This window comes from Neodiprion pinetum, chromosome 2 (genome assembly GCF_021155775.2).
Source record: "Neodiprion pinetum isolate iyNeoPine1 chromosome 2, iyNeoPine1.2, whole genome shotgun sequence".
Taxonomy (NCBI): domain Eukaryota; kingdom Metazoa; phylum Arthropoda; class Insecta; order Hymenoptera; family Diprionidae; genus Neodiprion; species Neodiprion pinetum.
The window spans coordinates 29,752,589-29,770,450 of NC_060233.1; the positions used below are offsets into that span (position 1 = coordinate 29,752,589).

Here is a 17,862-nt window from a genome sequence, read left to right on the forward strand (position 1 = left end):
CGAGCCGCTCGAATTCGTCGTACGGAAAGACGCGCGTTTCCTGACTGAGTTGCCGGCATTGGTGACCCCGCGATAGGATTGATCGACGCCGAGGTCGAGGTGGCGCGGAAGGCTGATGGTACTAATGGGAGTATAATATTAAGCCTTAAGATTCCCTGAAGTGAATATTATTCCGAGAGATCTGACCCACGAAACAATCATCACACAGCCTTCTCGTATAATAGACTTCATTCAGAAATACGATTACGAACTTTTGGAATAAATTTTAATATACATGAATTATAATTTGCGTGCGTGTGTTACGGTTACTTTGAAGTAGGCCGACTTGTTTAAGCATGATCTTCGTTTAATTTCACGTATGGTTTGAAATTGTAAGGGGAAATGGAAGCGAGTTCCTACGGCACACGTGCTCGAAATAACGCGTACGTAATACGTGCCCTCGACGACCCTTCGTACTTTATGGTACTTTATACCATTGTACTATTATACCTTGTATCTTGGCAGTCCGCTCCGAAACTCGGATGAAACCTTTGTCAGCGCGAATCTGGCATCGGCGGTGGGTATACGACTTTTGACTAAGCACACACAGCAGTGATAAGTCCCGGTATTAAGGTCGACAACAATTGCGTATATGCAGGTATCCACAGACGGTTATTTGACGTAGGTGCTACTTACACGTACTCCAAAATCGATCGCATCTTTCTACGTGTCCGCGTCAACTCGCGATACGAAATTTATATATCTGGGTGATCGCGTCCGACGTGAGCAAATATTTGTCAGGTAAGATATAGTCTCGATAATTTTGACAAAGTCACCCATTCAGAGGACCACGTGGATATGTATAAATATGCATATCTGTGTTGGTATGTTACGTGTGCAGTATAAAGTAATGAATTCCGTTGGAGATGACATATTTCTGTCAACGTCATGCGCGTCGATCCTTCGGCTCATTTTCTCGATTACATTCGGACCTACGGTGTACAAAGAGAAACGAGTCACCTATTGTGCCTACTCGCCGACCAAGAATCTGAGGAAATAATTCAACCGCAATTGAAACCTCTCAAACTATTATCGTATAATATGCTCATGGATGTTCAAACTTCGTAGTATCGGTATATCAATTTTTATGCTATATCGAGGATTGGGTTTTTGGTGCAGACAGATGAAGCGACGATGAGGATCCAATAAAATATTAAGCTAGACTCTCGATATAATAAGAAATCTTACGTAAGATTTTTTTCATAAAGTTTATCCACGTTTCCACATTCATCATCGCATTTGAAAAGATAATGCATGGATTTCATTTCACGGGTCATCCCGTGGAAGTATGGCGGTAGTGTGCAGAGCGTGCAGTTTAAGTTAATTACAATATACGAGCGCATAAGATAATTGGCTTCAAGTGATCCACGATATGTGTATACAGGGATACATTATACGCATTATACATACGCATATGCAATGTACACGGATGACGGGGTATGTGTATGCTGCAGGCAGAAGGAGGAAGAGACGGCTAATTCCCGGAAAGATTTTGTTGTTTTAGTTTCAAGTTTCATTGGTCCAACGTCGGGACCCGGGAGCTGCAGCCTTCGCGCCGTGATTCGATATGCGTACTACGTCGAGAAAAGAGCGCTTACGCACAATTCTGACGTCGCCTCGACGCTCCTGGTCCGGACATTCGAGCCAATTCGATGCAGACGTATTCCCCAAAACGTATATGCGCACTTGTGTGCATAGTTTCTCACATGTGTCAATTTGCTAAACGTTTCGCATGATGACGAGGCAATTTTTAAATACGAGTTGAAAACTCGAGGATGATGATGAATAATGAACCTAATCAAGGGAAAGGTATGCATATGATTTAAATTTCATGTGAAGAATACACGAGATTCGATTACGTTGCAGTAATCGTCTTATGAGAAGTTCGACGATTTAGACTGTGCCAGAAAAAGAAAAAAAAATCGCCAAAGGAACGGTGATTTATGGCCTTCTGGAATCATTTTGGTTAATTACCGGACAACGATTAGAATGAGAGCGACCTTCCCACTTTCCCATTTCTCAAAGTTAACACAGCCGGAGAACTCTTCAAAATCTTGAAACGATACCGCTGATATATGATAGCAATATAGGTCGTGTTTCGTCGGAAGAAATCAACCGTGTAAAGGAAATGAATTGTACGTAAGTGATCCGATGATCGGACTAATTGACAGAACGGGGATATCGGGATCTATATCTAGTTACAAGCAGGTCACAGAGGGATGATGATCTGCGCATTATCAATATCGTCACTCTCGAAGATCTCTTCGTCACCCCGCTGCATTGGAAAGATTAAGAGTATCACTTAGATGAGAGCTAGCAAAGGGACAGAGAAAGAGAGAGAGAAAGAGAGAGAGAGATAGAGAGAGTCGAGCAGTTGACTGACTGATTGACTTACTGACTGGTTCTACGAAAGCTAGAAATATGAAAAGAAACTGATCGAATGTCGGAGTCGAAGCAGGGGAACTGGAGGAGATTGATGTGTGTACGTTACGCGTACATCTACATACATCGAGATCATCTTCTCTGCAGGACGTTACTGCATGAGCATCATGTGAGAGAGGAGCGATAGGATCCAATCTGGTTGAACGAACCCAGATGACGCAACTTTCGTGGTGATCTGTTTTTTAACCACTTGACGCCATTCGACTCTCTTCTTGATTGCAAACGTCGAGATAGAGAACTCCGCGTTCGGTCCGATCGCGCATCACATGCACCGCTCTGCGTGTGTGTAAACCGTTTTTGTAAATTCGTGCGTATCAACGGATAAACAACTACGAGTGAAGTTTAAAAGTTAGGAAAAAATACAATAAGGAACGACCGTTGCAAATGCACGATAAAATCAGTTTCAGGCCAATTTAGATACCAAATGGAAAACACCGCTGCTGTTAAGCCAGTGCAGAAAATCATTATAAAATAATGCCCAAGTATCGATTGAACGTTACTTTAAATAATATAACGTTGGTTGATTATCGATAGCAGTTGCCCTTTGAATGGAAAGTGTCTGTAGGTAATGACAATTTCCGTTATAGACCGCGAGATAGTCAGTAGCTGTTAAAGCTCGCTGGATACCTAATCTAATTCCTCGGCTGCAACCTCGGTGTTTGTATGGAAAATCTCAACGACATCTTTCCCTATTAATTTCTATTTCTATTACGCATACGTCGTCGCTTAACACGACTATAGCCTTCCGTTTGGGAACGGAGCGTGGTACTCCAGGGTTATAACAGAAATTGTTCGCCTCACGTACACTGCGTTTCGCGCAAGAAAACAACACAGACGTAATTCGCAGTTGGTTTTAATTAGCGTATAAGTCTAGAATAAAGCAGGATAGCCTGCTCGCATTGCGCGTTATGCGAATATTTATACCCGTATATCATGTGTATGTTTTACTAGAATTAACAAAGTGAATTCGTAGAGATATGTGTTGTACCTATTCACATCTGGAACTAACGCTCTGAGCCCTCGAGTTCTCTCGCAAGTATGCATAAGTTAACAGCTGAGCTGCATTCGGCGTGAACTTCGATCGCTATATGTACGCCGATCTGACCTGTCGGTGTCTAAAACACAATAATGCGATACCGACACGTTTTTTATATTCGACTTGAGGGTAGAGGGAGAAAAAATTATCTGGCAATTCACAACGGAAATAGTCTTATCTTACCGTTACCATGTATATTATATGCTGTACGTTTCACACACCCTATATTCTTCTCTCTTTCTCTCCCACAGCTATTTCGAATCACAAAGTGCATCCTCAAAGAACAATGAAACTAATAGCAGACAATAATATTGTGTAACAACAACTTCAAACGATGTACGCAACCATGTTTTATAATTTATTATCCTGCACTATCGTAGTTATTGAAATCATTCCGCTATCACCCTTTCTGTTGTTGCTTTAGCTCATTACATTCTACCATTAATAACATTCGTCGTTATAAAAAGATTCTCGACATTTTAAGCACACAGCTTCGGCTGCCTTGTTTCGACTTTTATTGGTAAAAATGCGTGATGGTGATTTTGCGAAATGGTAGAAATGTGCAATTTAGATACTATCTTTATTATTCTTTAAACATCTACGACATTTTTTGGTTGAGAGCGTAAAAAATCATCAGCTGCCATTTAACCTAGCTTCTGTTTTCTTCATCGATCGCAATGTTAAAAATTTTCGAACTCACGTTACATAGAAATGGATAAATTACGACTCTGCCACCAGGTTTATTAAAATTTCATAACATATAATGTATAATAAACTACCAATAATTGCCGCAGATGATATTCGAAATTAAAAAGAACTTTGTTCAAACTTGTATCTTGATTAATCTCCTGATTGCGATACGCTGGAATCTGTACCGTCACCATTGATCAAAGCTTACAAATCGTATTATATCCACCCCGCAGTGTTTTCATATCGCAAAATCCACTGTGCGGTAGGATAAACGCGCGCGTAAACGGTATGCGGACTCTGCGCTTAAAGCTTAATTAATTATCATCCAACAAAACGTAGTCCGGAGCGAGCTAATGTCTCGTACGCGTTGCACACGCCGCGTTTTATACCCTGGTTACCGAGTGTGGGTGGATTCCCAACTTAAATCGTAATACGTAACACCGAAGAATAAATAACGCCGCGTGGAGTTGCATGGCTCTGCGGATGTTCGCGCCATTGCGTTTTGCCGCGCTCAAATTGCACGCAGGCCAGCGGCCCTCGTTCGTCCGACTATAAACCGACTCTCCGTCCTAATAATCCCTATCGCTCGGCGATCTTTGCCCCAGCATCATCACGCATCGTCCGTGGCCACGTGTTGGATGCAAAAAGAGCTCGAGCTCCCGAGTATCCATCTAATTCTGCGCCGGCAATGTTGACAGTAAAAAAGTACAACTTTGTTCCAACTTGGCTCGTTTTAACCGTCAACAAAAATTCATCACGTTATTCCTGAGACGAGTGAGACGCTTTTTCGAATTATAGAACCCTCTGAAACTAAGGAGAAATTCCAGAGACTTGAAAGACGTGTTAGATAAGAAAAAATCTCAATAAGTTTACGCCAGATGGATACTGTGAGAAGACGTGAATGCGTCGAAGCCGCTTGTACCGATGACTGATTGGGCGACAAGAACCCTCCGATATTTGTTTAACTGATCTCAAGATATGCAATGATTTTACATAACTTGAGGGTAAGCTGTGCAGAGGTTTACAGAATACGTTTGATCGTCAAATTTTCATGATGTTGATTATTTTTTTGTTCTTCTCTGAGTGCGAGTTCTATTTTGTGTCCCGGTATTTCCCACGCGTTTGCTAATTGTAACCGGAATAACCTAACTGCCGCGAACCAGTGTTTACAATGAAGAAAATATTTCTTGACCTCAGTAATGCTGAGAGTAGGATACATTGGGCTCAAAACAAAATTTATCTACATCAGTCATACAGAACGAGAAAAACAAAAACAAAATATAAATAAACAATGTATCATAAAAAAAAGTACTAAAATAAAATAAAAGAATAAAGCTTAGACTTTGTGTAATCTCAAATTACCTTGGGTTGTAAGAATCAGATCAAATTTGTGTGCAAAAACAACCTTTGCAGCTCAAGGTAATTCGAAGTTATCCAAAGCCTAAACTTTTTTTTATTTTACTTTATTTTTTTTCCGTTCTGTATGACAGATGTCAATGGATTCCGTTCTGAGGGGAGGTAATATGGAAAATATACACAGCCCAAGCCATCACAATATGAAATTGTCGCGCTTGTAGGTCGCAATGTAAAAAATCACAATAAACCTCTACAAGTTTATACGTGTTCGAAAAAGTAGCTATACAAGACTATTTCATACTATTTGGTACACAGAAATCGAATGGAGTTTAACGCAACCATAATGGTAAATTTCCTCAGATCAGGTATAATCTTAATTGGAAATTTCATCGAACAGCGTACAATCGAAATCATAAAATGATCGCGATCCGAATCATAAACTGACATAAGAAATTCGTAATCTTTTCCGCAATTCGAAAATTATACCGACGCCATTCGACACACCCACACACGGGAATTCGCGACCTATTCGAGAGGCGACACTGAAAAATCTGCGAACGCGACTCGACACAGAATAGAATAGAATTTTGGCTACACGCAGTTTACGTTAAAACTAATTTCAAACAAAAAACTGACTCGAATCGTCAACCCTCAACTCAGGCTACGATCATCAAACGAATTTCGAACGCATATCGTTATCGTAATCCAAAAATGGCAAGCTGTTACTTTGTTACTCTCGAAATTCGATAGCAAGAAATAAAGAAGCGCTTACCTCTTCGAAGCCGCAATAGATAGCTTTCCATTGTTTCAAACGGTCGCCTTAGCAGTATCAACGGAAATCCAAAATAACTTATATAACACGGCACTCTATGAAAACCTATCGTTCGCGCCATCCCCGAAATTCCAAATACAAAACCTTGCATTAAAGGAAAACTTGCGTCACCAGTGTTCGCCAGAACTACAGTGATTCGAAATCTATCGACCTACCGCAACTCGGATACCTTTGCGCCATCTGTTACGTGACGTCGCGCTTAGCAAGAATTCGCAACAATCGATTCTAGATCAATTTTGCCTATTGCGCAATCCTACGCGCACCTGCTGGAACGTCGCGACGCAGAACTTACCCGTCAAATCGTAAAGTGACGATCGTTGGCTTTCCCTCCGTAGCCGGGCGCCGTTCTTCTTTGGAAATTGGCGCCATTCGCTACTCCGTAACACCTTCAAAATCATCACCGACTCCTCGCTTGACGCCGTAGATACTCGAAAATCGATAAGAAACAAAATCTCTGAAACAAAACCTATTCCTTATACCGTCCAGTGTCCTCTCTTCCAATTTTCGGATGCGTGACGCCAGTCTTGGCGCTCTTTTTCGAATTTAACTTTTAAAGCTTGTTGTACAATTGTAAAAACGTGAGTCCCAATGAGAGAAAGAGAAAAACCTAACTGAAAGTGTTCCTCGTAATCTGAGCCTGTGTGTGAGACTGTTATAAGCGTGGGGCGAATGCGGGCACACATAAGGAGCGAGTCCTCGCGTATAAAGGACGGCTGGAAGGGATGGCTTAGCCTCGCGTTGCGAAGATTTACGAGTTTTGAAGAAAGGCCCAAAAGTTTAACGAGAATCCGTCGCGCTCGCTTAAAATTCCCGCCCCGGTCATAAAAGTGAAATTGTTTCCAAAACCTTGATATAATCATACGCGCCTTTATTATACACTTTCATACGCTTGTATTTACTGGTTTATCTTCCGGTCCTCCGGCTCTTGCAGCAGGACTTGACTGCGGCTTCTCCTCGGTCTGAATTAGCGATACGTCGCTACTTGAATTCCCATTTCGTCCATCCTTATAACGATCCTGTCCCCCGATAACGGCGATATAACAGTAATAAAACATAATGACCTGCACACTTGGTATACAAGTAGCTGTATATTAAACAGCAGAAAATTCATACCGTCTAGAAAGTGACAGACAGTATACCGAATCGTCAAACTAATTACTCTAATTGTGAATCTAACTTGGAATCGACTAACTGGCTCACTACTGATTTATACATAACAGCTGTAGGCGTAATTGGCAATTTTTGGTAGAAACAATCGAGTCCAAGACATGTTCAGGACTTGACTGTGATAAACGTTGACGTTAAGATTTACCAAAATTTGTCGGTACGGGAGTGTCGACTAGTGTAAAACAATTTTTCTGGTCAATTTGGAATTCGGAATTGAAAATCATATAGTGTTAGATTGACACCGAATTATAATCCATAAAAGACCCACACCTCATTTTCTTTTACTCAATTGACGAATGAAAGTTGACTAAAAAAGTTGCTACTCTCAAGGCGGGCCATTTCAAACTGCGGCAATAGCGATTCCGATTAAAGCCGAAAATTGAACTTGACTCGAGTAAACGAGGAGGAATAATCACCGAAACCCCACCGCACACTCGACTCAATGGCGACCTGCCACTTGCCGCACTTGACCGAGCCCCCTGCTCTCACTCGTCGCTCTCTTTTTACTAGCCGAGGTAAGCGGAGGACCGCAAGTTGATAAGGTTCAGAAAATGAGCGAGACAGAGGTAAGGCGAAGGAATCAGAGAAAGAGGGAAAATTCTTTCGGTAGCCGTTTCTTTTATACGACGTGAAAGACGCGCGAGCTGCAGGCGACGGAGGCAAAGTAAAGTCCTTCGAGACCGTTGAATCGAAGCGGGGAACACGAACCGTGGCGAGTCGACTGTGCCAAAGAACCCTGAACCCGGCTCTGAGAAGTGAAATTCTGAACTTTGGATTGAAGCTGTACCTCATCGGTCGAATTTAGACTTTGAAATAATCCATTCATAAAAATCTTTGGAAATTGTTTCAAGTTTTCTGCTACTACATGAATGCTTTATCCGACAAGGTGTTAATTCTCTTATCTCGTGTACTCGAAGAAAGCGATGAATTGCATGCGAGATTTTAGCTTTAAGCTTATCCGTTTACCGTTGCGTTTACCCTAGTGACCAACGCCGTGTCTACTGTTAATTACACTATACAATTTTTGAACGAAGCGTGTATACCAAATAGGTTTGCTTTCGTGCCTCAAGCTCGTAAAAGCTAGGTTTGTATCGCCTGATAGTTTAAAATATTTACACAACGGTCCTCGAACAAAATTTCACTCCAATTTTTATCCCCTATAAATTTTGTTGTTTACGCGTCAAAATATCTCGGGGCGAGTTAGACGCAATATAAATACTTGTGTACGGTTGCTGCTGCATGCACCAGCACCATGGACCTGCCTCTAGGACTCTCGCTCTATTATGCAGACTCACTGCTGCCGTAACCCGATATACACCGGGGACTATATTTCATTCGTTGCCTCATAATTTGCCAGAAAATTTAACGACACCCCCTCCTTCCCTCCCCGCCATCTACCGCACGAAATATGGCTGTACCAACACGGCGCAATGGAAGCAGGTGACGAATTTTCATTATACTATAGTCCATGATGTATGTAATCTGTAACGCCACTGCAATAATGATAGATGTAAGATAGAATAAATGCAATCGTATAAAGTCAAATTTTTTTGAAAATTAATCAACGATTTTCACGAAAAATTTCCTTTTGTCTACGGCAGTCGCAATTTTATGGATTTTATGCAAGAAAGATTGTTTATATACGATTAGCAATTTTTTATATCCAAACTGACTTAAACTTATAATCAGTCTTAAATTTTGATCGCGTAGAAAAGTTTTTCTCGACTGTACAAAAGAAAATGGTAGTATTTTCGCAGAAAGAAAATGAACCGTATCGAAGAATTTATGTAATGTATGAAATTTTTGTCATTAATATTCACTGATACGATCACTTTTTATTTTTTAAAATCACCTGGGAAAAAATGTATAAATTCACCCTGGGGTGATCAATTTTTTCGCAAAACATCTTTCATTCGCCCTTAAAACGAAATTAAAAATAACGAGTTGAATTCTGTAGATCTATATGTAAAATGTAAAATTGACCGCCCCACGTGATTGGTAGATATAGTGAAAATGAAATAATTTTTTCATCCGCTCGATTGCGATATTTTATACGTTAATAAACCAGTGTCTAAAATTCCTATAGTTGTTCCCGGATACGATCCTGACACTTGAGAGTTGGTGAAAAAAGCCAAACTTCAATCGTTTCTTTAGATTTTATTTTTACAACTTATCACGTATACGAGTGCCGGAGGTATGAAAGCGCACGCTTGACCCGTTGACGGATCCTTGAGCCCTTCAGGGTCCAGGAAGCGGTACTCACACTTACCGCATACGTCCCGTACATACATACATACATGTCCAGATTCACATGCTAGAGAGTTTGAAAGTCCATAAAAATTTATCAGGAATTTCAAACGCGGCGCGCTGCAGGAGAACGACACGTTGCACGTATGCGCGTCAGGGGTCTAGGACGTATAAAGTTTCCCGGCTGCGTTGTTTCAATTCTGACTCTTCGGATTTTCTTGTACGTCTTGCGGGCTCGTTTGACACGCGATAGTTGATAGCGTTGAGCTACCCCCCGTACGCAATGCAAGAGACAGCTAATCGTCGGCTCTGTGTGTGCAATACTTGACGCGGTACGCGTTTTATATACACATACATACATACATGCGTGTATACAACGTATGTAAAACTATACATCCGCGGAGGAGCAGAGCCCTTACTCCGCTGCTGCCAGCCACTTACGATTAAACTTCTTACCGACTTGGCTGCCCGAGCGAGTTTCAGCAGCTCAAGATACGATCTCGCCGGTTCGCCCTTTGATAAATCGCTAACGGAAATTAATACAAAAACTTATTTATTATACCCCGCCTGCCTGTCTGCCTGCCTGTATTCAGCCAACCAACATGCGTTCGCGGTATAAATGCAGCGTAATTGGCGCGCGATGCTGAGTGGCAGTGAAGGAACCTTGATGCCGGAGAAATTAGCGATGAAAAAATATTCTCAAACGAGTAGAAAAAATTAAATAATCGAATGCCGCAACTGCCGAATATCAAACCGATCGCTGGATCGTTTGATTGAATTAGTTAAGAATTAATTGAAACTTACGTATTACGTGACGTCACTCTTCATGCGTCGAAATACTTACGATTATTATAACCGACCGATGTTGCGTTCCCAGTATATTTTCCCTGCAGGTTGACAGAAATTTTTTTTCAACCTCCCCAACGGTACTGCCGCGTACGAACAATCATCGATGGCGAAAGAACAAAATTAGCTTTCACAATGATCTCAGAATCAAATCCATCTGTTAAATCATTGTGAAAACCAGTTTCGTCTAAAATAACAGGTACGTATCATCTAGATCACCAGATTTGCTGAAAGTAGAATAATCAATAGAACTGATAAAACAAGAATCAAAAACCTTCTTAAAACTGTATACAGACATATTATATTCTTTCGAATCTTGCACGTTATATCCTGGAAAGATTCAATTTCCTACAGACAGGTATAAGAATGTGAACTTCGAGGAAGAGTCTAAATGCGGAATATGAGAAGAAGAAGAAGAAGAAGAAGAAGAAGTAGAAGAACTAGAAAAAGAAATGAGAAGAATGTATAAGTGTTAGTCATATGCGTTAAACCTGACGCCTAAAACAGTCGACTGTCGTATGTCAACCGTCAACCGTCTTCCTTCGGACTGTCGCAAAGCAGTAAAAGAAGAAAGAAAAGTGCAACTAAGTTATGCATATACATATCAATGACACCTTTTAACACAACTGTGATTAGTAGATAGCCCGCTACGTAAGTATAGCATGCGCACACACACACCCACACATGCACGCACGCAAAGGCAAGGGCATCATCGAGTGCGATATTCGAGAGAAAAGATCCTAAAACAACAGAAAGATGGACGTGTGCCGTAGTGCTGAGTGTTAACCGTGTATCCAACTCTGAGGCGTGGCAATCTCGCATCGTAGCCATAAGATACGCGTCACGCATCCCTCAAGAACCCCGACAAAGATCACTTCGGATTCGTACGAACCTCTCTTCTCGGATGGTCTTCTCTAATCCCAGCCGCGCAGCATATATAATACTGCATCTAACCGTCACTCGATAGGACCACCTGTACATCTTCCTGGCTATAGCTGTTGTATTAGGAAGATCAAAGAGAGAGAGAGAGAGAGAGAGAGAGAGAGAGAATAAATTCGAACAAGGGGCGATGATCAGTGATATTCGAAGCCTTTGCATCTCGATGTGGTATTACCTACCTATCATCGCTCGTCACTCGACCCTACCGCACGCAACATTCTTCCTCCAACCACAGTGGTTGGTTATACGGTCCTCGTTACAGGTTATAGAGAGGATGTGCTTTTTACCTCGGCACTTTGCGAAGAGTCTAAAACTCGTATCGAAGCTAATCTTAAACAAAATTCGATCTGACACTCGTGTCGTCGGTTTCGACTAATTCTCTTATGCTCTGCAAAAGTTGCCCCTTCCAGTCATCGTTTCCCAAATTTCATTCGTATCTCTGGGTATGTGGTCCCAATATTTCCGGCAAACGAATTCTATGTACTACGCAACTATTAGCTAGTCAAACGTGTAATTTTCATACCAGGGTTTACCATGGCCATTAACCAACAACTTGAACCTGGAATTTAGGGAATGATATTTGGAGCCTGATCGGTGTACGAAATAATTAACGTAATTATATTACGCTTCTAGGAAAACAAAAAAACTCTTCCAAAGCGAATAACGTTGCGCAATATTTAGCTTCTAGACCCAATCGCAACGCAGACACATCATATAACTATAGCCAGATATGAAACCCCATAATACCGGGCAGTATTCGCTACCGCATGCTGGTCACACGTCAAAGTTTTGATACCCTCACCATCTTCTAGGATGCGGGAAAACGAATTTACTGTGCTGTTAACATCTCGCCAGGCAGGTGAGGAATGCATTCGTTTAACAAATCAGGGAATAAAACCCATCGAACGAGCACAGTATACTCATATATCATAGAAAGGCTTTGGAGGAACTGGTATCATCATCTCGGTAGCAGCATAGAGAAGAGGAAGGGGAAAAAGGTGGCGGAGAAGGAGTAGGAGAATGAGAAGGAGTAGAAGGGGGGATGCGCCCCCGGGTTATCTAAACAGCAAGACCGACAACACGTGTCGTCGGCGAGGTACAAAGCAACACGTAAGGCAGTACGAGTCGAGCGAAGCCCTCGACCGTTCACATCTGACGTACGCGTCTGAGGATGAGCGGTAATCGGGAGCCAAGACCAAGACCAAGACCAAGACATAAGACCAAGGCTCGATAGTCAGTTATTCGAGTCTTATTTTTTCCCCAACCTTCGCTTTCCCATTAATATGTTTAGTACACTGCACCAACTTTTTCTCAAACCCGTGTCGTTTTTGTTTCATGCACGGCGGCTACTCCACTTCACCAACCACCCCAACGATTGAATTCCGGAAAGGGCATAATAAAGCCGAGCAGATATCGTGGAACCATGCAGCTGTAATATAGAGCTGGGTGGTCGCCGATGAGATCCGACCTACTGACAATGTGCTGGTAATTGCGGCTGAGACGAGGATTGCTATCTTTCTATCGACTGCACATGCTTTGGGAAAGTTCCGAATCTCTTGCAGGCATTTGCGAGCTTCACACCGAGCAGCAAGCGACAAAGAATAAACGTATCGTTCTGCGCATGCGAGGGAAGATGCGATTGATCAGATTTTGCCCCCCTTAGAAACGTCTCTGTCTTATGATTTCAATTAAATCTTATGTCACACTATATTGTTATACCTGGAGGTAAATAATCTCAGTTTTGCTTTCGTATTAGAATTTTTAGAAGAAAAAAAGCCTATCATTGCAATTATTGTTAATACTGACAATTCTGGGTTCCTCTGCTATGGTATAATAGTATAGACGTTGCGTTACGCAAGGATGAACGTGTGTGGACGACATATTCTGTACGCGTCGCGTTTTATCCATAACCGCCAAGTAACCCTTACATGAATGATCGACTTCGAATGATTGTTAGTAATATTTTTATACTATTATCTGAAGTGTTGACTGTTGTTAAGAAACTGCAGTTACGGTTACACGATAAACCGGCACCGATCAAAGCCACGGTTCAATTCACCGACCTTCGCCGTGCATCGAAAGTAAAAGAATTTTGCAAATCTTCGATGAGCCCATGGCACCAATAATAATATCGATGGTTGTATAATGGTAATTTTTATGCGATAGGTACAGCTGCATCGTGCATGAACGTTGAAGAAAATTGATACGGGGGCAAGTATAACACGAGGCATGAGTACGTGAAAAAAAATGATACGCCATTCAAATACGATAATATATGCATATAATGTTATTTTGCACGTGTGCCCGTAAGATACAATATCTGGAAGAACCACGGGGCGAGATACGGGCATAGACCGCACGTAAGCGAAGATATACGGCCCCGTGACTTGTGACCCCGTTAAGATTTGCCTGGAACTGTATAAGATATATACTATATGCGTAATATTATATTCATACACGTACGTGGTACATAGATATACGTGTAAGGGGGTAAGAATCGTTTCCTCCATAAAACGTAATATACATATGAATAAACGCGTATTCGTATACGTATAAACCGGAAATTATCTATGATGGTGTACACATGCATCCTTAGATAATACACGACAAGCTAACCAAACCCCGATAATTTCGATGTAGATGCAAGTATGCCACTGACTTATAGATACCATTATACACGTATTTATATTCTCGGAATTAATAACTTATCGTTATTTTATCTCATCAACGGTTAATTCTTATACGACATTCGTACACCGAACACGGCACACTCTCGTTAATATTAACGAGTCCAGTCAGTCGTTGGAACTATTTTTTTATCTTTCATTTTTTACAAATTTTATTACAGTATCGATTACGCAGTTGGCAATTTTACACAAGTTGCGCACCCTCTGGTCTATGCTGACTTAATGACATGGATCTACTGAGATCCGCGCGACTTCGACATTTATAAACGAAACTTTATATACCGTCTTTAACTGCGTAACATTAAACCTTACAATGTGACTAGACGTTATTGTAAAATTGACTAAATAAATTATCGACGAAAAGTTTCGCTGCGTTCAAATCAAGCTTGACATCACAGAATCTCGTAGCCTTATAAGACTGTAATTTACCGGATTTATGGTCAAAGATAGACTCCGCTAAACGCTGACGCAACCTCATAAAACATTTACCGACCGTCGGTCTTACAGAAACTTAAAAAATTATAGAGTCACAGTTACCACACATGAAGTAGCTACAACGGTCAGAACAAATTACCCTGAGGAAAAGTCAACCGATTCAAACAATATCTCGTAAAATAAACCCTCTCCGTCGGTCGGCAATTTGTTGAAAATCGATCAGGTTCTATTTTACCGACAGTGTGAAGGTATCCTACCAACACTACGATTCGATATCGACCCGCGGTAACGTGGATCAGGATCACCGAGTACTGCTAACATGAACAACTTTTTACCGACCGATTATTCAAGACGATAAACTCTGTCTATAGCTACCGCACGCACGTAACAAAGAACCAAGCGTTAAATGTATTACACAGTGTTTTAAAAGTACGAAGTCAACGAGGCAGTTGGAACAATTTTACCAATTTGCCAAACGTTGGATTCATTTCTCAACATCGCATGGTGTTATTAATACAAAAGTTGCTGACAAAAGAAAGAGCGTTCTAAAAAAATTTCACATGCGAAAACTATACGGAAACACAACGGAGAAGGGGAGGGGAGAGTCACCGCGGAAAAAACGATAGTGGCGATAAGAGGGGCGAATGAGAGAAGGTACGGCAAAGGGTGGGGAAGGGGGAAAGCATTGACGGGGCGCGAGTTTGGTTGGAGCGGAGAAGTGGCGGAGGAGAGAGATGAAGGAGGGAAGGAGGAAAGGAGGGAAGGAGGGAAGAAGGGAAGTAACGCGTCCCCCGTCGCTTGCTTATATACACCACGCAATCGCGGCGTAGTAGGAAAAGAAACGAAATATACAGCCATTGAGGCTGCTGCAGTGAGCGAGCCATTGATAGAGACGAACCGAGGTCAGCCGGCTATTTGTACGCGTGACAGAGTTCTCCAGAGAATTTCGCCACGGCACACGTTACGATGCCCAGAAATGTTTCCCTCTCTTTTTCACTGTCTCTCTCGCTCTCTCTCTCTCTCTATGTATATATATATATATATCTATCTCTCACCAATTCATACTCAAGTAGGTACACCATATCGAGTGCACCGTATCGATGATGTTTTATAAAATTAATTCCAACGCTCCGCAACGAGATAATTAAAAATCGCAATTGTAACAGGCGTTAGGAAAGAGAATTTTATCGTTTTTATGACAAATATTTTTGTTGTTTGAACAGCGGTGATGAAAATATGGAAAATATGTACGTATGGAAAAGAGACAGATTCCATCGGCGTCTCTTCTATCGTTCTTTTAGCGCGTCGAAACAGCGTAGAAGAAGAAGATGGAGAGGAGAGGAGAAGAAAAGAGAAGAGAAGAGAAGAGACAGAGAAGAGAAGAGAAGACACGCGGCGTCGCGGCGGGTGTCGGCGTCGGCGTCGCCGGCAAATACAGCTGATATATCTCTCTTCTATCTATCCCATACATATATAATATTATACATAGATACTCCAGGCAGCAGCCACGCACTGCTAGAAAACTCTTGTGCGGTTACGTAACCCCCTTCGAGGTTACACATCCTATCTGTTTATCGCGGGCCTAAATAGAGTTAAGCGCTTCGGCAAACTACGCCGTATAAGTATCTATATATTCGTCCATCCATACGTTATACGTATATATACGTATATATATATATGTACGTATGTACGTATAAATTTGCACAGGGTGTACGCACAACTGTATAACGAACGTGTATTGTATGGTTTTGTGTTCATCATGTGGGTATATGTTGACCGAATCAAAAGCCCCCCTTCCCCTTTTTAATCTTATCAGCTGTATAGTATCTTACTACTATATCGTTGTATATTGGATCAAAGAAAATTATCGAAAGTTATAGAGAAATGAACGCAAACGGAGTAGACATTGTACAAGTCGATAGTTGGGTGACTAAATATGAGTATATGGTACGGCAAAGCTAATCGCATCCAAGCTACGAAGCAGGCATTGTAAATTGTAGGATAGACGGGAAATACCCAATTTTGTGAGGTATATAAATAACTATAATGTATTCAACTAATTGCCAACAGTTGTGATACGTCGTAAGAAGAAAGGAGAGAACGATAAAATAAAAATGTGCATCGAATTACGTATCCATGTATAAATGTTTACTCACAGTTGTGTTACAATGAATTTCCACACCTAGTTAGGGATGACGAAATTCTTCTCCTATCGAGAGTTTCGTAAGTTGAAAAATCTGTAAGAAGAAAATAACCGAATTATTGACGTTACCCTCATCGTCACTTATCAGCGAACAGACACATAATTACGATATACTGTAAAATAAATGTAGAAATTTACAAAAATGAAATATAAAAAAAGGCTGTGATAACGATGATAATAATAATTATGACAATTGCTTTTTCCTGTACATCTGTGTTTAAAATGAAGAAAAATAGAGTAAAAAATAAACAGTTTATACCGCACAGCAGCAGCAGCGGTATAATTCATATATAATGATTATGTGCACCTATACAACGTATAAATTCATTCTCCGTTAAGCGATCAGCATTCCCGAGGCGTATAGGTAGGTGGGTAAGTACGTATAGGTGTAGGTATAGGTATAAGTACACTACAGCCTCCTTCATCGCGATGCACGTGACACAGGGCGCATACCTTTAAAGCGACCGTAGTTATGCGTTCACCACCAATACTTATAACAGTACCTGTGCAGTGTGCAGACTGGTAAATGTAGATACAAATTCGTACCCGTTCGAGATACTCCCGTAGTTTTCCGCGCAGACGGAAAAACGCTACTTCCCCCGAGTATACGTGCCTTAGGATGTACGCACATTGTAAGGAAGAGCATACACGTGTGTAATACATTACGAGGCGTGTGTGGTTGGTACGCGTCTCTGCGAGTGCATGGTATATATATACACGTATATACAGCAAGCGGGCAGAAAAGTGCCTTGACAAGGCTGTAACAACTCGAGTGTCAACCGTGTCTAGCCCTGGTATGTACCGTAATAAAGGTCAGTGAACTCGTATACCCGCGACCGATGGTCGCATTCCTCGATAAATACCCATGACTCGATTAGTTGTTTCGATTAACCGCGCGCATCGTCACGTTTACATGTATTATACGTATAATTCTACAATGCGT

The 17,862-nt window shown here is 41.4% G+C and overlaps 1 protein-coding gene across 3 annotated transcripts in view; it reads right to left on the reverse strand.

The window, feature by feature from the left end:
• Nucleotides 1-17,862, reverse strand: part of LOC124211707 (uncharacterized) — a 91,092-nt gene that overhangs the window by 34,734 nt on the left and 38,496 nt on the right. For 2 of the 3 annotated variants that reach the window (XM_046611046.2, XM_046611045.2), the window contains exon 2: nt 16,873-16,953. Coding sequence is in view for 1 of the 3 variants with exons in the window: in XM_046611043.2 (XP_046466999.1) it covers nt 6,336-6,486 (151 nt within the window). In the remaining 2 variants the exon portion in view is untranslated. Of the gene's footprint in view, nt 1-6,335; nt 6,543-16,872; nt 16,954-17,862 lie in introns of those variants that run through there. The other variant, XM_046611043.2, reaches the window with a different exon arrangement.